General features: G+C 38.8%; 1 protein-coding gene across 1 annotated transcript in view; it reads right to left on the bottom strand.

Moving 5' to 3' along the window:
- Abcb5 (ATP binding cassette subfamily B member 5) overlaps positions 1-19,980 on the bottom strand; it is an 88,080-nt gene that overhangs the window by 58,430 nt on the left and 9,670 nt on the right. The window contains exons 4-11 of the mRNA XM_028773202.1: positions 17,337-17,487; positions 15,878-15,932; positions 9,304-9,495; positions 9,047-9,218; positions 5,396-5,520; positions 5,140-5,317; positions 3,504-3,617; positions 2,799-2,909 (exon numbers count right to left, since the gene is read on the bottom strand). Of these exons, the coding sequence (XP_028629035.1) occupies positions 2,799-2,909; positions 3,504-3,617; positions 5,140-5,317; positions 5,396-5,520; positions 9,047-9,218; positions 9,304-9,495; positions 15,878-15,932; positions 17,337-17,487 (1,098 nt within the window). The remainder of the gene's footprint in view (positions 1-2,798; positions 2,910-3,503; positions 3,618-5,139; positions 5,318-5,395; positions 5,521-9,046; positions 9,219-9,303; positions 9,496-15,877; positions 15,933-17,336; positions 17,488-19,980) is intronic.

The following is a 19,980-nucleotide window of genomic DNA, read 5'->3' as shown; positions in this document are numbered from 1 at the left end:
GCAGTCTATGACTAGAGCCACTTCCTGACACCCTCAGAGATCTTTGCTTGCAACTGTAAATTTGCAGCTCCGTAGAATCTCATCATTTATAAAGACACAGGTATATAAATGAGCCCTCCAACCAGCCAACCAGGGAAGCATGTTTGTTTTTATAGGGGAGATGAGCATTCTGTACTAATAAGGAGTATTTTTCACACTTGAGTCGATTTCTCTTCATCCCATTGGAAGAGTATGTCCTTTCCTTCAAAATTAACCAGTCAGCCTAACAGAAAGGGTTATGTTCAAAAGTTCTTTTAAGGGCTGGGGAGATGGCTCAGCAGGTAAAAATAATATACACATAAGTCCACTGACTTTAGCTCAATTCTTGGAACCCATGTTAAAAAAGAAAAAGAAAAAAAAAAAAGAAAACCAACAAACCAGTGCAGTAACTTTCACATAGAAAGCCCACTGGCACAGAGCATTCGAGACAATAGAGGGAACTTCTTCAACAGGTTGGAAGTGGAAAATCAAATCCTGAAAGCTAAGCCGTTCTTGACCTTCACCTGTGCAAAGTGGAATGTCCCCTCTTCCTGATCCCACACATACACACAAATTAGTTAAAGACAATTGTTTACTCAGATATGGTAGGACACACTAGTCAGGAGTTTACCTGGGGTACTAGTGAAAACCCAGCTACAAAACAAAGAAACAAATAAGAATTGTCTAGAACCCAGAGAGCATGGCCCAGGGGATTATTGGCACAACTGGTGCTCAGGGTTCCAGAAGCCAGCCTAAATGTATATTCAAATGCAGTCTAAAATGCTCTATTAGGAGAAAAGGCAAAGAACCAGGACAACGATGGTGACAAATAAGTCATAGATACAGATTCTGAGGAGAGAATTTCAGTGAAAAGGTTGGTCAGGGAAAACCCAGAAAGGAGTGGGCACATTATTTCTAATGCAAATTCTATAAGGCACATTAGAAATTGATAGCATTAGCAATGTCATCTGTTTCATTTAAAATTTTGCTCCCTTCTTTTTTCCTAATTATGTATTTTGTTAGTAGCTGCCTTTTGTAATCCTTTAACAATGCTACTTTTGGGGGTGGGCAGCAGAGGGAGCAAATGCATTAAATAAATATTAGGAAAATTCAATAGGAGATGCAGATATATTTTTCCAAGAATTATTTGTTTTTTTTAATACCTTTGGGTTCATCTTTTTTTTTAAATTTATTTATTATTTATTATATGTAAGTACACTGTCGCTGTCTTCAGACACCCATATGAGGGCATCAGATCTCATTGCAGATGGTTGTGAGCCACCATGTGGTTGCTGGGATTTGAACTCACGACCTCTAGAAGAGCAGTCAGTGCTCTTAACCACTGAGCCATCTCACCAGCCCCCGAATTATTTGTTTTTAAAAGATTAGTTTGCTGAGTGCATTTCAAGAGGGCAGTAGACTGGGCATTTAGCTAGACTGAGTCTCCTTAGAACTATTAAAGGCTGAGTGATTCGAACAGGACAGACTCTGTGTTTCCATAAATGTGTGACTATGCATGGGCACGGGTGTGTATGTGCGTGCCTGTGTGCGTGAGAGTGTGGAAAATGAGAGGAAGGGTATCTAAGATACAGTTGTGCATGCAGTAGAAGCCCCAAAGGTGAGAGAGAGAAGGCCTAGCAGGAACATAACACCTGATGGCTGGAAACTCCCAGATTCAAATGAACTGTTTAAGTGCAGCTGGGTAATATTCCGGCACCACCAGTAGGTGGCAGCATTAATCCAAGACATTTTGGTGTGCTCAGAAATGGAGAGTGGAGGAAACAGGTAGTTAAAAATGCCTATCGGTCAAATACAGGAGAGAGGAAGGAAAATATAAATCACTGTTCCTGATGTTGGGATAACCCACGTCCACACATGTTGTAAGGTATGTCCTTGTATTCTCAATTGTTAATTGCTGGGTCGGCAGCACCAGGCTAGTAGGATCAGTAAATGTTTGTTACTTCCTCCTCCCGCCTTCCCTCCCCTGACTGACTGGAGAAGAAAGAGCCGGCTTTTTGCACAATAAAGAGTTGGCTGGAACTAGGGCAGAAGGGAGGATTGGCAAGAGGACTGACTGGCTGGAGGACTGAGACAGAAACAGAAAGGGAGCAAGGCCTTGAGGTAGAGCAAAGAGAGCCAAAAGGTGGAGACGTTAGCTTAAGTTAGATGGGCTAGTTGAGAGTCGGCCCAGCAAACAGGCCAACAGCCTTATACTATGCAGATGTCTCTGCATCGTTATTATTAAACCACAAGCCCACAATATCCAGAGATATTCGTCCGTTGCTTGTCAGTCTGCCTAGATATTGGTCTACTTGTGTCTTTAAGCAAGTAGACAAACTCTGGGTCAAAGTCATCCCAAAGACTGGGGAGATGGCTCACTGGGCAAGTACTTGTCATGAAAGTGTGAGGATTGTAGTTCAACTCCTGATAACTCATACCAATTCTGGAAGGAGTGGGGGCAGCCCATTTGTAATTCCAGTGTGGGAAGCAGCAACAGGGGATCCCTGTAGCAAACTGGCTGAACTGGTGAGCTTCCAGTTCAATCTAGAGACACTTAATATGTAAAGTGGAGGTTGATTACAGAGGACACCAAATGTCGATCTCTGTCTTCCCCATGTCCATTCACACATGTACATGCACACTCCCATAGGTAAACATGCATATATTCACATACCACACATACAAGGACAAAAGAATCTTTAAAAAAAATTCCCACAACAGAAGATTCTGGTCTGAAGGCAATGTCAGAAAACGGAAGAGTGCAACTGAATTTAACATACCTTGGCAGAAGGTCTTGATGGATAGCTGAAAGAAACGTTTTTAAATTCTATGTTTCCTTCTATACATTCAGGTTTATATCCAGCTGTTGAAAAGTTATCTATATTGGGTTTCTTGGAAAAACAAAGAGATTGTTATACATCTTTAAAGGATTAAGCTGCTGATACTGCCTCCATCCCAGAATAGTTTAGAGATGGACCCTAAAGTTCTTCTAAAATCTTCTTCCTGTTTTAGAAGTATATGAAGCTAGACAGGAAGTTTTGTCTTTCCTTTTTTCTTTCTCTTTCTTTCTTCCTTCCTTCCTTTTCTTTCTTTTTCTTTTCCTTTTTCTTTCTTCTTCTTCTCCTTCTTTTTTTGTTTTTTTTTTTTTTGTTTGTTTTTGTTTTTGAGACAGGGTTTCTCTGTGTAGCCCTGGCTGGAACTTGTTCTGAACACCAGGCTAGCTTCAAACTCACAGAGATCCACCTGCCTCTGCCTCCTGAGTGCTGGGATTAAAGGTGTATGCCACCACCTCCAGGCAGACATAAAGTTTTCAATAAAAAACATCCCCCCCTACAAAAAATTAACCACAATCTTTCCTTCTATAACCAAATGACCAATGTGTAGGTTTTACCCACCCTGTGGTTTTAGGGAGTTGAATGTGCCTGTCCTTCAGGTTTCTTCTTGTAATAAGGACAGCTATCTTTCAATGCAGTGAGGGCTCCTACCTTATCAATAACCCGGAAGATATTAAAGGCAGCTCCTCTGGCGACAGTGAAGGTTTCCAAATGAGGGGCTACAGATCCAATGCAGTAACTACTATGGATCACACTGAAGAAAACCTACAGGGACAAAGTAAACAGTAGTCACCTTGTTGCAGTGATGGAAGAAAGACAATGGGATTGGGAGGCATGCTTGGCCTGTGCTCATGGAGTATGCAAGGACTTACACAAGAATGTGGAAACAGGATGAAGCCAATAAGGAAAATACAGCAGTCTTTGCTTATTTTCAGGATGACTCTCCACTGCATGAGTTCGTGTCTTTCCAGCTGCAGCAATGTTTGAGCTTCCTGAGCCATGGTGGCCAGCAGGAAGCTGCCCACAAACTGAGTGTTTCTATGGGCTCCTCTACTATGGCCAACACTGGGAGCTTTAGCAAGACAGTGATTGAAGTGATAGTTCAGAGACACTGTATTGCTTCCATCCTGTTTTTAAAAACTGCTCTGTCACTGTCCTTATTTAGGCAAATGCCTCTGCAGGAAAAGTTCAAATAAGGAACAAATTCTAGAAGGTCATGCACTTTTCTCTGTCATGCAGATATGGGAACTAAAGGAGTAAAAATGGCAGCTACTAGTTCTTCACATGAGATGAACGAACAGCTTAGAGCCTTAACTATGAAAGTCTCAAGTTTAAAAGATCAATTTAATTGAAAGAAGAGACATCCATCTAAGATAGAAAGACCAAACAAAAAAGGAAGCAGTAGAGAAGAGCCCTTTGCCCACCATGACCGATCTCATTAAGCCTGAACTGGTGTGTCTGATGTAGAGAATGGAGGTTAATGAAATGATTTACAATTTTATACATAACTGTAGCAGTTTAAAAGACTCTGGATTGCAAGATTAGAAAGGGTTGCATGAAGCTTTTCTTCCTTCCTTCCTTCCTTCCTTCCTTCCTTCCTTCCTTTCTTTCTTTCTCTTTCTTTCTTTCTTTCTTCCTTTCTTTTAAAAATATTTCTGTGTATGTGTCTCTGCATGGGTGTTTTTTGCACACCAATGCTGATGTCAGAGGGGGACAGAAGGCATGGGGTCTCCTGGAGTTGAAGTTGAAGATAAAGGCAGTTGTAAGCCACCCCCATCCAACATGGGTGCTGGAACTGAAACTGGGTCCTCTGCAAAAGCAGTGCATACTTGATCACTGAGCTACCTCTCCAGCCTAAACTCAGCTAAATGCTGGAAAGGATAGAGGTACAGCAGATGGATCCAACTATGCTGTAGGACTTTTCCGTGGACTACATGGAAGAGAGTCCAGCATCTCTGTGGACTGTGATCGAATCCCAGGAAACTTGAAAGGAAATGCTTCACTACAGGTTGGCCATTTTCAGTGCCAGATTAAAAAAAAAATTGTATTTATTAGTGGGGAATTCAATTATGATTCTTCTGAAAGCACAATGCTTGCCACAGTGAGGACCACAAACATGTTGGATGAATAAATCTTGTTTAAAAAGTATATATATATATATGGATTTAAGGTACATGCAAATCATTAGAAGGTAATTATCCTCATTCAAAGTAAATTTTTAAATACTAAACTCTAGGTAAGAAAAGATCCTCTAAGCCTGCTGTCTTTGTTTGCAAATAAGACTTACAGCAAGAATAGTCCCGATGGTGTAACCAGGCTCTCCACTGAAAATCAAAGAGGTTCCATACCAAAAAGCCAGTCCATAGGCTCCATTCATAAAGAAGTAGACGGCTCCAAGAGACAGCTTTGAAGCTATAGCCCTCTTTATGCCAGCATCCTTTGCGTCCTTTAGATTCTGTGTATACCTTACAAAACAAAACACCAAGTAGTAGCCTTTGGAGAAAACAGAACCACGCATCTTTTATCATAATAAAGGGACAGACCTTTGAATTTCTTTCTCTTGGGCTCCAAAGGCTGTGACTGTTCGGATTGATGACAAAGCTTCTTCAGCCACAGCCCCAGCTTTGGAATAGGCATCCAGCTCCTTACTGGTCAGCAAGATGATCATCTGTAATAAGCACAGCCACTGTTAGGCAAAGAATGAATCTGCTATGATTTGAAATGTTGCCCAGAGGCACAGTTGGTGGTGACATTTTTGGAGAGTCTATGGGGTCTTCATTGGGTCTAGCTGATGGACATAGGCTGTTACAGGTGTGTTATAGTCCACTTCTGTCTTGACTCTCTTTCTAGTTATTGGTCCGTAGAGGTGGGGTGGGAAGCCTAGTCACACCATTCACCCACCACTGGCTCACCCTTTACCTTTCCTGTCAAGGTGGATTAAAACAAATTATGAACCCCAAATTGCCAGAAGCCATCAGCTTGTGGTCCCCAGAACAGTAAGAGAGAGTTAAAAGCTAGGGGTCATCAGCCTTTCTCCTTTGTCCGAAGCTATGTCCTATCTCAGCACCTCAGTACCTGACCCTGTCAGGGCAGGACCAAAATAAAACTTTATTCTCTCTTGCTATTTGTGCTACAGCAACACAAACTGGCTTGACGGATCTAGAATTAGATCAGCCTGCTCTGTGAGAATGTTTGTTGAGTATTGTCTTGCTTATATTAATTGAGGTGGGAAGACCTACTCATTCCAGGTAGTCTGATTCCCTTGGCGGGTGATCCTGAGTTGTATAGGATAGAAGAGAGCCGAGTACATGCTTGCACACATTTATCACATGCATTCTCTCTCTGCCCTTGACTTCTCTGCTGTGATGGACTGTATCCCAGCACTATTAGCTAAGACAAACCCTTCTTTTCCCAAGTTTCCCTCATCAGAGTAGTTTTTGACAGCAGCAGGAAAGGAAGCCAGAGCATTAACCAATAGGGAACCCGAGGCAGTGTGACTTTACACTTAACCCTCATACAATTTGAAACACGAGTAGCATCTCATTATCCAGCATCTAAATCTTTATCTGACTTTTTCTTCTACCGGTGAAGCTTCACTAAATTCTTTGTATTTTTAAAAGCTTCAAATGTGGGTAGTTTTACTGGTACAATAGGGGAATAGTTGAATTAGCAAAGAACATTAGCAACACTGTTTTGCGAACACTGAAAATTAGTGAGCCTGACTGACTTGAATTGATTTGTTATTATGCACAAAAAGAAAAGATTCGGGGTGGGGAGGGGTTAGGTCACAAGACTATGGCAGGAAAAGGAATTTCACTTCTCATATGTATGGAGAATGGTCCGGAAACCATTGCTTTTCATATATGCTAGAGTATGCTCAGTAAATGTTTCTCTCTCAACACAAGGGGGTAAGACTTAAAAAGAAAAAAAGGAGATCATTACTATTACTGACAGGTGGGATTATCTGAGTTATTAAAACTCTGAAATAGCAGGTACTCCTTCCTTTTTGATAATCCATTTGTCAATCCTTTGTGGTTTTATTAGTAAAACAGTTCAGTGCAAGGGAAAAATAACAGTGCCACATCAAAGCTGGGAGTATTGCCTACTCATGTACCAAATTACTTGTTTCCAAAATACCAAAGCACATTCCATACAACTGGAGTTGATTTGGTGTAGAAGAAGCTTTTGTGGCTGGTAAAGTCAGGAGATGGCATAAATTAAATACTAATTAATGTATTAGGGTTACTATTGCTGAGATGAAATACCATGTCCAAAAACAACTTGGGGAGGAAAGGGTTTATTTTGTTCATAGTTCTGTATAACAGTTTATCATCAAAAACAGTGAGGGCAGGAACTCACAAAGGGCAGGAACTTGGGGGCCGGAACTCAGGCAGAGCCTATGGAAGAGTGTTGCTTACTGGCTTGCCAGCCTGCTTTCTCATAGAACCCAGGACAATCAGCACAGGAGTGGCACCATCCACAATGGGATGGCCCTTCCCCATTGGTCACTAATTAAGAAAATGCCTTAAAGTCAGATCTAATGAAGCATTTTCTCAATTGAGGCTCCTTTCTCTTTAATGATTCTAGGTTGTGTCAAGTTGATATAAAGCTAGCCAGAACAGCTAATCATTTTCTGAGTTTGCTTAACAAAGATAACTCCACAGTAGATCACTGGAGGGCAACACCATGTTGTGCTAAGCGTTTTACATATTGAGTATTCAGTAAATACTTGTGGAATTAAACTGAATTGAAGGAGATTATGCACCTTAGTGACCCTAGTCATTTGTGGTAACTTTGGCTCTCATTTGCTTTTTCTTCGGTTGATAGACCAGTGGAATTTAGATTTTCTCTGCTGTTCCTTTACAACTTCTGTTCACTTTTTTCATGAGAAGGTAAGGTTCTGCTCTTGGTAACACATTCTGGGCTTTTTTTTTTGTTTGTTTCCTATTGAGTGATCCTCATTTCATGCAAGCTTGAGATAAAAATGAGGATTGCAAAGTCAACATGAGAAGACAGACTACCACAGACCTGCTGTCTAATGCTCTTCAGTAAGATAGCCTTTGCTACATTGTCCATGTTCCTCTAAGCAACCACTCACTCACATGCCTGTGAACAATCCATTGACACATATTGAGTCACAGGCACAAAAGACATGAAAGGAGAGGGGTGGTTAATCAAGAAGAGGAAGAGAAGGAGAGTGAGAGTTGGTGGGGAGCAACAAGAAAGGCAAATGGGGAGAATGTGATAAACTACATTTTATACATGCATGAATGAAACCCATTGTTATGTACAATTAATAAATGCTAGTAGAAAACTTTAAAAATATCTATTGTCTAAGTACCCAAGCTTCCTTCTAAGGAAATAGTCCACTACAGCATATTTTCTTTTTGCTAGAAATCTTTGATTGAGCTTGTATTATCCTGATAGCAAGTGAGCCAGGAAGTTTTATGGATTTGAGTTTTGAAAATTGAGTATTACAAAATTAAAAGCACAGTGCCTTTGATGTGATGGGCACACACAATGGACAACTGTGAAGATATGATTTTGAGAGCTATTAGGGATAATCGGGCCACTGGAGAATGAATGCACACACACATACACACACACTCTTCACCAGATTATAAACAAGATTATTATCTTCTGCTATGTACACTAGAACATTGCTCAGAATTCAATTGAGAATGCAAATACAAATTTGTTCAAAGAGCTGAACCATGTTTACTTAGATGTTAACATATTTTCTAAATCATTTAAAGGCATATACAATGTAAACTTTAGGAGACTGCTATAAACAGCTCTTTAAGGGTGTTACTTGAGGGTCTTTCTCTTCAGTTCTACCGAGCACAATGAACTACAATGCATCCATTGGGGGGATTTAGAATATACAAGACTCCCCCTGCAACAGCTAAATGTCCAATGTGTAATGTCATCATTCTCTATCTGTGCCATCATTTGAAGAAGTGATTTTTTTCTGTTTCTATTTTTTTTTGTTAGTAAGATATTAGTGAAAAATCATATCTTAGCCATGCAATTTAAAGACATAAAGGTGATTATTGATTAAAATATCAGAGGTTGATAAGCTGTCTTATACTCTGGGACATGCAGAATAAACAGAAGTACCCCTTTCTCTTTTGCAGATTTTGTAAGCTTTGTGCTCCTTCTTTTGCTGCCAGGACCAGGACTAGCTTGCTTACCTTAGAGCACAGTGCTGATGAGGCCATTATGAGAGGAGATGTGGACAGAACCACCAGGGAGAGTTTCCAGCTCTTTATCAAGCTTATCACCAGGCCAACAGAAAACCCAGATATGTTCTGAAACATCAGAGGGATCTTATCTCCAATACCATCACAGAGTTTGTTGATGTCACTGCAACAGAGAAGTTCCCATGGTTCAGTTATACACAGACTGTATGTCAATACCAAGGCCACACAGACCCTTCTCCTTCCCTTACCCAGTCATTCGAGTGTTAAATTCACAGATGTCACTGCCATCAAACCAGCTGATGTCTTGGGCCAAAATTGAATGAAAAAACTGTTTTCGGATTCTTGTGGTTTGCCGGGCTGCGGTTATGATCCAGAAGGAAATCTGCACGTAGCCAAAAACGAGGGCAGCTGCTCCTATTCCAACATAATAGAGAGTCAACCTGAGGGAAGATGACTGAATGTTAGGTGGGAGGGCAGCTTTCTCCCAAATAAGACAATGTAAAAACTGTCACCAACAACGCTACCCCAAAATAGAAAAGAAATCTAATATTCGGTAAAATTTATTCTGGAACATAGAAATCACCCATAACAGAATGAATAAATATTGAACAATATTCTAAAATTTCCCTTAAGACATCTAGATCATATCTTTGACATTATTAGTAGAAATTAGTACTTTAAGACATGTTTGTTCTATCTTCTTTCAGTATTTATCATACTTTCAGGTAGAAAAATTACATTGAGGTAATTGAGATAGGTGCAAGTGGATGAGGGGGAGGAAGAAAATGTTCCTATTCATAAATAACTGACAGAGGAAATACCACATATTCTAAAATCCAATGTAAGGAATTTACATTAAACTAATATGTACAAAAGTTAAACTTTGTGGGTGGTCATCTTAGAACTTATAATAATACGGAAGAATTGAAAGTAGTTTTAACACCTAACTAGGAGGAGAGAGGTAAGAAACAGGGTCACTTAATAACTACATATGGGAAATGGACTATATGAGGTTCTAAAGAAACATTCTGATGGAAAGACATACAAGACACAGAGAAAGAATTTCATGTGTACTTGAACAGAGTTAACAGGGGATACGCCTCAGAATAATTGGTGGAAAAACATAAATTGGTAGAACTAGTATAGATAATGAAGTGCTTAAGAAAAGTTTCTTTGAGTAATTAATACTATTGCTGGGATCTAAATTATGAAACAGAGTTAATCACTAAAAACTGGAGAGAAGAGCTAGCAAGATGACTTAGTGGGTAAAACCATTTGTTGCCTAGCTGACAACCTGAGTTTGATCCCTTGAACCCATATGGTAGAAGGAAAGAACTGACCTCTGACCTCTATACACATGGCATGGCAAATAAATGACCCCATCTTGCTAAATAAATAAATGTAAATATATTTATATATAAATATATAAATATAAGTTTATATAAATATATACATGTACATAAATATATAAATATAAATGTATATAAATATATAAATGTACATGAATATGTATAGCATGTATATATATAGCAAATATATATACATATATACATATATACAAGTATGTATACATATACATATTACAAAGAGCATTCTAGGGAGAGAGAAGATCTTTCCTGGGATGGTCCAAGAACATGTTTAGTTGGTAAGGCAGGAGAATGTAGCACAGCACAGACCTTTAGAAACTGTGTACTCTTTACTTTTTATTTCAAGGAAAATGAAGTATCATCAGAACAGCCATGCAAAGGATGGCCCTACATTGATGAACTTTGTAAAAGACCACTCTGGCCTTTTTGTGGAGAGTTGGTAGATGTGACGATAGCGATGGAATCAGGAAGTCACTGCAATGTACCATGGGAAATGGATAAGGGCTTAGATAAGAACTGTGGCACCCAAATTATAAAGATGGAGAGAAACGGTAAAGGTGCTGGCTATGGAGCCTGACGACCTAAGTTGATTTCTGGAGCTCACAGTATAGAAGGAGAGAATTGATTACCACAAGATGTCCTTTAACCTACACAGGTTCATAGTGGCACATGTGTACATACAGAGAGAGAAAAATTCACACACATATCAAAACAAACAAACAAACAAACAAAAAAATAAGAATTTTTAAAAATCCACATAGTCTAGATATATTTTGGAAATACAAACTGTCAGACAAATGGAACCTATAGGCAACTAGTCTTTTTTGTTATAAAGATTACCAGAAGACTATAAAGAAAAACAACCCCCTCCCCAATCTGTTTCTACCCCCATTAAATTCCATATACTTTGAGAATACGTCCTGCCTCTTGATTGTCAGCCTGCACATCCACCCTTGCGCTCAGTGCCTCTCGTGATTTCTAACAGAGAGGAAGAATCTGCTCTCTCTGATGGGCCTCTGGTATTTACGGCAAAGCTCTCTTCATGTGGAGTCTCATCTGTAGCACCCTCCCTGAACCAGATTGATCCTGCTGATCTCTTTAATATGACACATGTGTTTTGATTTCTCAGTTCTCTTTATGTTTTTGTATTTTGTGTTTATAATAATAAAGAGATTATTTGCTTAATATACCCTTCCTAATGAAGTTTACAAACAGAACAGGATACAAGAAACGAAAGCAGGGGAGACACCAAAGATGACTTCCCAGCTTTTGGCTGACCAATGGGGTCAGCAGAATGCTCTTCACAGACATGGTGGGAGCTGGGAATAGGACAGAGTTTCAGACATTACCAAGAGTTCTGGTTTGGATATATTAAATATGCTGAAGTGGTAGTCTGAAAACTGAAGGATTACAGAAGTCACTAAGCTGGAGATGTAACTTTCAAAGCTATAGCTTCCAGGCAGTAATGCCAGCAAGCAGGTTGAGCAAAAACACTGTGGGAGACAAAATATTAAAATGTAGACCAAGAAAGGAGGGACAAAGGACTCAGCTCAAATTCTGCAGACAAGCCTGAGGAGAAAGAGACTGCAAAGGAAGCAGAGAGGTGGTTGGAAATCAAGGGACTTAAGTACTTTGTAAAATTAAAGAATAAAATAAAACTGGCATTCACTCAGTACTTAGTTATAAATTTGTCTAGCACTCAACTTTGTTCGGCTAAGTGAAATAATTGATTTGTCTGATGTAACAGTCCTAGCTGAGGTTTGAAAAGGCTACTCTGCCATCTTAGTTCAGCTCTCTGAAAAAAGCAGAGAAGAGCAGAGCAGAGCAGAGCAGCGCAGGATAAAAACCTTGCTATCCTGGTGGTCTCATTTTGTGATTCTGTTGATGTCTTTGCTGTTTATGACCAGTTCCAAGCATCAAACTGAAATAGTATTTAGTGGAATGGTGGTATGTGTCCTTAACCTCATTAGGAGGCATAGGCAAGTAAACTTTTGTGAGTTCAGGCTAGCCTGCCATACATAGCAAGACTCTATGTCTAAAACAAACAAAAATTCCAACAGCTTCCTTTAAAAACATTTAACAAAGACTGAAGAGATCAGCTCAGGAAATTTGGAAAATTCCACCAGACCCCTCCCCTCCTGGAAGAGAAAGGTCATAGAACTCTTAGGTACCCCTCCCCTACAGAAGGGAGAGGTTAATTAACATTCCTCAGACCACAGGGGATGGACCTGCCTGTGTGGGAGGCCCAGAGCATGTGGACAGATTCCACAGGACAGACCGTTGGCCATGCACAGACAAGGGAGGTCCTTGTTGCCTCATTCCCTAAAGACCAATCAGTTTAAAAAGTCACACTGTTCTGCCAATCACATTGTGTCTAATGGCTGCTGCCCTAAAGACTGTATAAAAGCTCACTGAACGGGTGGTGTGGGGTCATCTCTCCTTTGAATGCAGGATGGCCCCAACATACTGGAACATTAAAATTCCTCTTGCTTTTTGCAGTGATTCTCATCTCTTCGTGGTTCACTCGGGGAGAGTGCAGGTGGGTAGGACTCAGAGTAGCCAGGAAAATTTAAAAAAGAAAATTATTTTGGGACTTAATTTCTAATTTTATTTACTTATTAACTAAAAAGATACTGTAGTTTAAAAGGTATGATGCTAGCATAAAGACAGATGCATTGATAATTCAGAAGCTAGAAATAAATCCTTACAGAGAGTTGGTTTTTAACAAAAATGTCAAGCAGTGTGGTTGAGAAAGTACAGTCTTGTCTTTCATAAAGTGCTAGCACAACATATGAGAAAGATGAGGTTAGACCCTTCCTTAGTCATAAACTAATTGGAAATGGACACAGGTCTATAGGTAAGGGTTAAACTATGAAAACTTATTGAAGAAAATAGTAACTCTTGGTTGCTCAAAAAATTCTAAAATTCAAAAATGACAATTCTTAAAAAAATTGATAAATATAAATTCACCAAAATGTAAAACATTTGTACTTCAAAAGAACCATTTAAGTAAATGAAGACTAGCCACATGGTGCAAGAAAACAATTGTTTATCAAATCTGAGAAAGAATGTCTATCCAGAATTTATAAGATCTCTTTCAGCTCAATCATAAGGCAATGCTACAGCTTTAAAAATGTGTATTTCACAGAACACCAGTCAGCAGGTGTATCCAAAGACAGATGTACTTGTGGAGTCCATGAAAAATGATACAGACAGAGGAAGTGAATTTAGGATTTACTTAACTTCAATTAGTTTGTATCTCTGTAGATATATGTGGTTGTGGCTAACATATTAGATAGTGGCATATTCTCATAACTTGGCTCTTGAATGGAGGTTAAAGGAGGATCATGAGTTCAAGGCCAGCTTGAGTTCCATGGAAAGTGCCAAGATTTAGTAATACAGATACTGTTTTAACCAAAGCAAATAAGTAGAGCTAAAGCACAGAAGAAAATTGTAGGTGTCACTCTGGTCTGTTTGAAGACTTTGAAACTTTTAGTGAGAAAAATATGAAGAGACCAGTAAAGACAAAACATTTAACTCAGCATGTGGTAGATAATAAAGTCGAGTCTTATTTACCTTATAATTTACAAAACAGAATGCCTTTATATTTTTTTTTTATTATTTAGGCTTTAAGATTTTTTTACCTTTCACTTTTTTATTGGATATTTTATTTATTTATAATACAGATGACATCCCCTTTCCCCATTTCCCCTCCCTAGAACCCCCTATCCCATCCCCCCCTCCTCCTTTATGCTTTTATATCATTTTGCTTACATGCATGTACTAAGGTCAGTTCTAGGTTGAGGGTCTAGCAATACAATAGATGAAAATAGTCAAAGAAAGAGCAAGGCATTAAACCCAATTACACAAACACTCCCATGATCACTGTTTCTAAGGCTTATCAGGGTGACCAAAGTATCTGAGCCTCCTTTCCTGTCCTAGCCCAAGGTCATTTTCATGTCTGAAGCCTACTTCCTTGTTCTAGCCTAAAATTTACATTCCTGTCTGAAATTACTTCTTTGTTCTAGCCTAATATTTAGGTTCCTGCCTGAGATTATTTCTTTGTTCTAGCCTAACGTTAGATTCTTGCCTGAAGCCTACTTCCTTGTCCTTGGCCAATGTCATATTCCTGCCAAGCAGCCCATTTCCTTGTCCTTGGCCCATGGCAGATTCTTGCCAAGCAGCCCCAAAGGCTCTCCGATTCTCCTCCTTTTTTATTTCATTAACAAGACTGAGCCTGTCTCAGGTAGTTCTGACAAGAATGCCTTCCTTACCCATCATGCAATATGCATTATCAAAAGCAATGTACTCTGTCTTAGGTTGGTAAGGCTCTGTGCAGAATCTTACTTGCCCTTGGCTTGCCAGGCTGTTAATTTAATAACTCTGTCTGGGGGCTCATTTTCAGGTTCAAGCCATGTACTTGGCTGCCAACATGTTGATGTTGTTGAAGAAAAGCTTTAACACAATGGGTATGAATAAAAGTATTTCTAGGACAAAAAGGGTTAGCATGATCAAGCTATATATGCCATTTTTGAAGCTTGACTGAAATAGAAATACTGACCTGACTTTAAGATTGTTAATCTCAATCTCAATCTTTATTATTATTTTTAAATTTTATTTTCAAATTTATTTGCTTCACTGTATTCATTTAATTCATGTTCCTTCTCTCCTTCCTTTCTAACTTGTTCCTTTTTTTCGTCTTTATGATGCTGAGGATCAAACCCAATGCCTTACGCATGCTAAGCTCTTCTAGTAAATTTTATCATTAGCACATATTTTCAAATTTAAAATCTATTTAAGTAGCATTTTCCTATAATGGTTGGAAAGAAAAACAATTTTTAGAAAAGGAAAAAAATTCTTTTTCCTCTAAGAGATGTTCTTTCAGTTCTAGAAACAAAACTGGCATAAAAATCACAGATCCTCACAGATTTTGAATTGGTGAAAATTTTGCCAAATACAACTCTGAGAAGATGACTACACACCTTTTATTTTTCCAGTCTTTATGCATGTAAATATATATATGTTCACACATGTGTATGCAAAGATCAGCACTAGCTTTTTTCTTTCCTTTTCCTCCTTCTTATTTTTGAGGCTGGTCTTTTTCTAATCAGGAGCTTGTTGATTTGACTACCCTGCCTTGCTAGTGAGCTCCAGGGATCCTCTCTTTCTCCCCAGTGCTGAGTGCCTGGCTTTAACTGGGTACTGGGGATTTGAACTCAGGTCCTCACAATTGCACAGCAAGCACTTTACTGAATGAGCCATGTCCCCAGACTCATACCCTTTAAATAGATGGGCATATTACGTACTAATTATACTGTATATGGGATGAAAGAAAAGAACATGTTTACTTTAATCACTTATGTATAATATAAATGACTAAGGTTTTTAGTTCTTTCTTACAAGTATTGGATAAAGCAGCATGCAAGAAGTAGAAACTTAATTCATTTGGACTTACGTAATGATATCTTCATTCAGCTTTTCTTGAGACTGAGAACAGTTCTGATATTTTGCTGTAAAAAAGATTTTTTTTTTAAATTATAAAGGAAATTAATTGTTACCCAAAGTGTTTCATAATTATCTCTCCAAACCTAATTCACTATTTTTGTTTGTTTGCTTGCTTCCATAGAAAATGGAATCAATGCCTCAGGATCATGATTCCTTGATGCCTATATTTTTTAGAAGAGAACTTGGGAGAACTTTCTCTTCTCTCAAGAATATTTCTCCACAGTGAAAGCTAAGAGGCAACACTGACCTCATGTCTCACACCTGGAAAGAGTTCTCTAGATACCTTTAGCTCAGCTGACAGCTAGGAGAGTTACAACAACAGAATCCTATTTTCTGCCCATGGTTATGTGCTTTAGAATTAAATTCAACATGTCCCAGAGAGTGACTTAGAAAGTTCAAAAAGTTGTCATGACTGAATTTGGAATACCTATGTAAAGTTGAAGAATTACTATATTTAAAATATCCATTAAGCCACACCAGATCCTTAGTATATCCATGCACAAGAGAACCATTGGAACTATACACTAAGTTCAATGCTGCCTTAAAAAGACCTTGGAATTATATACTAAGTTAAAGCCACCTTAAAGGACATCACCTTGAAGTTGTATGAGGGATATGATGCTCACCAACATGAAGAGCATGAAAATAAGTTTGTAGGTTCTTTGCTGGAGCTCTCCTCTTCTTTGCTATTGTTGGAATATTTGACTTTAGCAAAATACTTTTCTGCATGTTCTTTGCTGCCTTCATATTGAATTATGGCCAATAATACTACATATGTCCACGTCTAGGTAAAGACCCCAAAGAATCTAGTGAACCAAAAGATTTAGTCACACCTAAATGTCTGATCTCTTCTTCATAAGGAGATATTATAGAGGAATGATGCAAATGGGTCATGCTTTTGATTAAGTCCTGATACATGCACCACTATCCTCCAAACATTATTAAAATCTCTAGAGACAAGATGAAATACAGAGGATCTCAGATGATTTTTATGTACCATCAATAAATGGCCTTCAGACTCTAGCTACAGGACTGGCTGTTTTCTGCCAGATCTCACAGTCCTGTAAACCAGTTCCTTCCTGTCCCTCTTCCCCTTTCTCCTTCATCTCTTCTTGCCCCCCTTCCCTCTCTTTTCTTTTCCTTTTTCTTCTTTTCTGTCCCTATTTCCTCTCACCCTCTCTCTCTTCCCTTCTCTTTTTTTTCTCTCCACCACTGGTATATATCCAGACACACATCTTACTGGTGATTTTTCTGAAGATCTCTAATACAGACCTTGGTTATTTAGTATCAAGCAATATAGAGAAGTACATATTATACAAATATTGTTTTATAATAATCTATAAACTTAATGTCTGATTACTTTATTTAATGTGTTTGAGTCTCCAGTAAGAGAAAGATCTTGCACTTACTTCTGTTAATTTGGACTAGGCATCCATTAACAAAATGATCACTTATTTCTCCTAAAACCAGGGACATTAGAGGAACAGTGGCTCCATTTATCATGGATGCTAGTATTCCCAGGGTCATGAGGACAATGTCCAGGTTATCAGCAAAGCGGAACTGAGAAAATAAAAGTGTGAAAATGTTACTGTTGTAAAACACAAGCAAAAATTCCAACCTATATCTCTACCTATAGCAAATATTACCTAACCAACAGATCATGAGATCTGTTGTAAAACCATGAGTGTGCATTTCTCTCCACAGGAGGAAGCAAACAAGCACCCAGTCAGCTCTTAAAGATTCACATAAGGGTTTGAAGATGTGTTGAACAACAAACCAGCCCAAACAACTCAAACTATATGAAAATATACTTCAGATTCTATGTGGGAATGGTTCCAAAGCTTCCATTTTCATTTAGTTGAAAGGACTTGATGAAAAGCCAGTCAACACATTTTTGTTCATGAGCATCATTGCATTGCCATCACTAATGGCAAATGTCCAGCTGGTAAAATGTGATGAATTATACGTTTGATTTTTATTTAAAGCTCCTTACATTAAATTTCCTCTCAAATAATGCCTATCTAGTAAACAAGGGTCAATAATTATTTACAGGGATGTTTGTAGTAAGATGGGATGCCTGAAAGCCCAACATTGAATGTTTCATCTTATATCAAGTCCCCACAATACCAATCCAAAACCAAACCACGAATGGCACTTGTATCATGTGTTTTCATCCCTCTGAGAGAGGAGGATTATAATGTAATATATGCAGAAATGCATTAGACTTGAATAACATCACACAGACTTAGTAGATATTTTGTGTACACAAACTGTATTTTTGTTCACTCACTGCAATAGCTCAGCAGTAGTTATGAAGTAATGGCCATAGCATTTTTCAGCACTACATATGAAACATGGGTGTCTGCTCCCCTGCTTTTCACCAGCATAGTGTGTTATCTTGTTCTTTAAATTAAAAAGTTTGAGAATTTCATATATGAAAACATTTCATTTACATAATTCTCACCCTTTCCTCTCCCCTCCCCAAGTCCTCTCATGTCACCCCAAGTCCCAAGAGATTCATAATCTCTTGTATCATTATTATTGTTACACACACATACACATGCACACACGCACACACACACACACGCACACAAATTCAAACACTACCAAATACATTAGTGTTATCCACATGTATGTGCATTTAGAGATCTGTTGTCTTGTTGATAAAGTTATACACATTCTAATACTTCCTAGATTTTTAACTTTTGAAACAGATGTGTTTTGTTATGACAGATAATTTTGATTGTCAACCTGACACACCTGAGAAGAAAAAACCTTAACTGAGGAATTGCTTCCATCAGGTGGGCCTTTGGGCATGTCTATGTGGACATTTTTTTTTAAATTGGTGATTAATGTAGTGAGAGAGACCAAATCTTTTGATTTCAGACTCCATCTTAGAGATGCTGACCTAAGGTTGAACTCAAGGTAACTAACAGGCTGGTACCTAGCACTAGATTCCAGGCTACCTCCAAACAAGACCTGCATCTCCAGGTTATTCCCCCCAAAAATCTAGCATCAGTTTCCAAGTTATTCTCCAACAAATCTTCACCTCTTGGTTACAAGCCTGCCCTTGCCTAATAACCACCAGGAAACCACCTCAAGGAAAGCAGAAATTAAATTTATGGTTTGGTTCCCATCACCAGTCAATTATGTTAAAGGCCATAATGCCCCCCCCCAATCAGATGTGTACCAGGCTAGATACTTCTTTCTTGCCTCTATAAAGGCTTATCTGAAACTAGGCTCAGGGCTCCACCTTCCTGCTGTGTCAGGGTTGGTGAAGAGCCTAAGCTCAAGCTTAAATAAAGAGACCCTAATGAGATTACATCAGATTCGCCTCCTTGGTGGTCTTTTGGGGTTCACCAATGTTTCATGACACAACAGTAGGAGGGCCCAGTCAACTGTGAGCACTACCATCCCTGGGCAGGTGGGCCTGGCTCTTAAATAAGTTAGCTGAAATGAGTCTGAGAACAAACTTCAAGCTTCTGCCTTGAGCTCCTCCCCTGGCTTCCTTTGATGATGGACTATAAGATGTAATTGGAAATAAACCCTTTCCTCTCCAGCTGCTTTTTCATCATGATGTTTATCATATCAGCAGAAACCAAACTATAACAGTTGCTATATCACTGACAACTAAGCAAAGAGATTAGTGTTGGAGAGGAGATATCTAAGAAGCTATGCATGACAGTGTTCTTTAAACAGAATGTTTTCTACTGTATACAGACTTTACACAATTATTTAAAAACTCTTCATACCAGCTTGACTTCTCCATGTCCTATAACTCAAGTATGTGGACTTCAGCAATAGGATTTTAGTATCAAGTTCTGGAGGGAAACCAAGAACAGTGCCAATATCTTGTAATGTTTGAGGGAGGTTTATGGGACCCCATAAGATGAAAAGAGGCACCAAATTCCAGGATCTAGGCTTTTTGTTTGGTAGCTTGTGCTACCCCAGAGAGGCATTGTACCCTTATTGTAGGGTAGTAACTTCATTTAAACTCTGTTTATACATACATACATACATACATACATACATACATACATACATACATACATA

This window comes from Grammomys surdaster, unplaced genomic scaffold, assembly GCF_004785775.1.
Source record: "Grammomys surdaster isolate TR1022 unplaced genomic scaffold, NIH_TR_1.0 223, whole genome shotgun sequence".
NCBI lineage: Eukaryota > Metazoa > Chordata > Mammalia > Rodentia > Muridae > Grammomys > Grammomys surdaster.
This window is presented reverse-complemented; position numbering and strand designations above follow the sequence as displayed.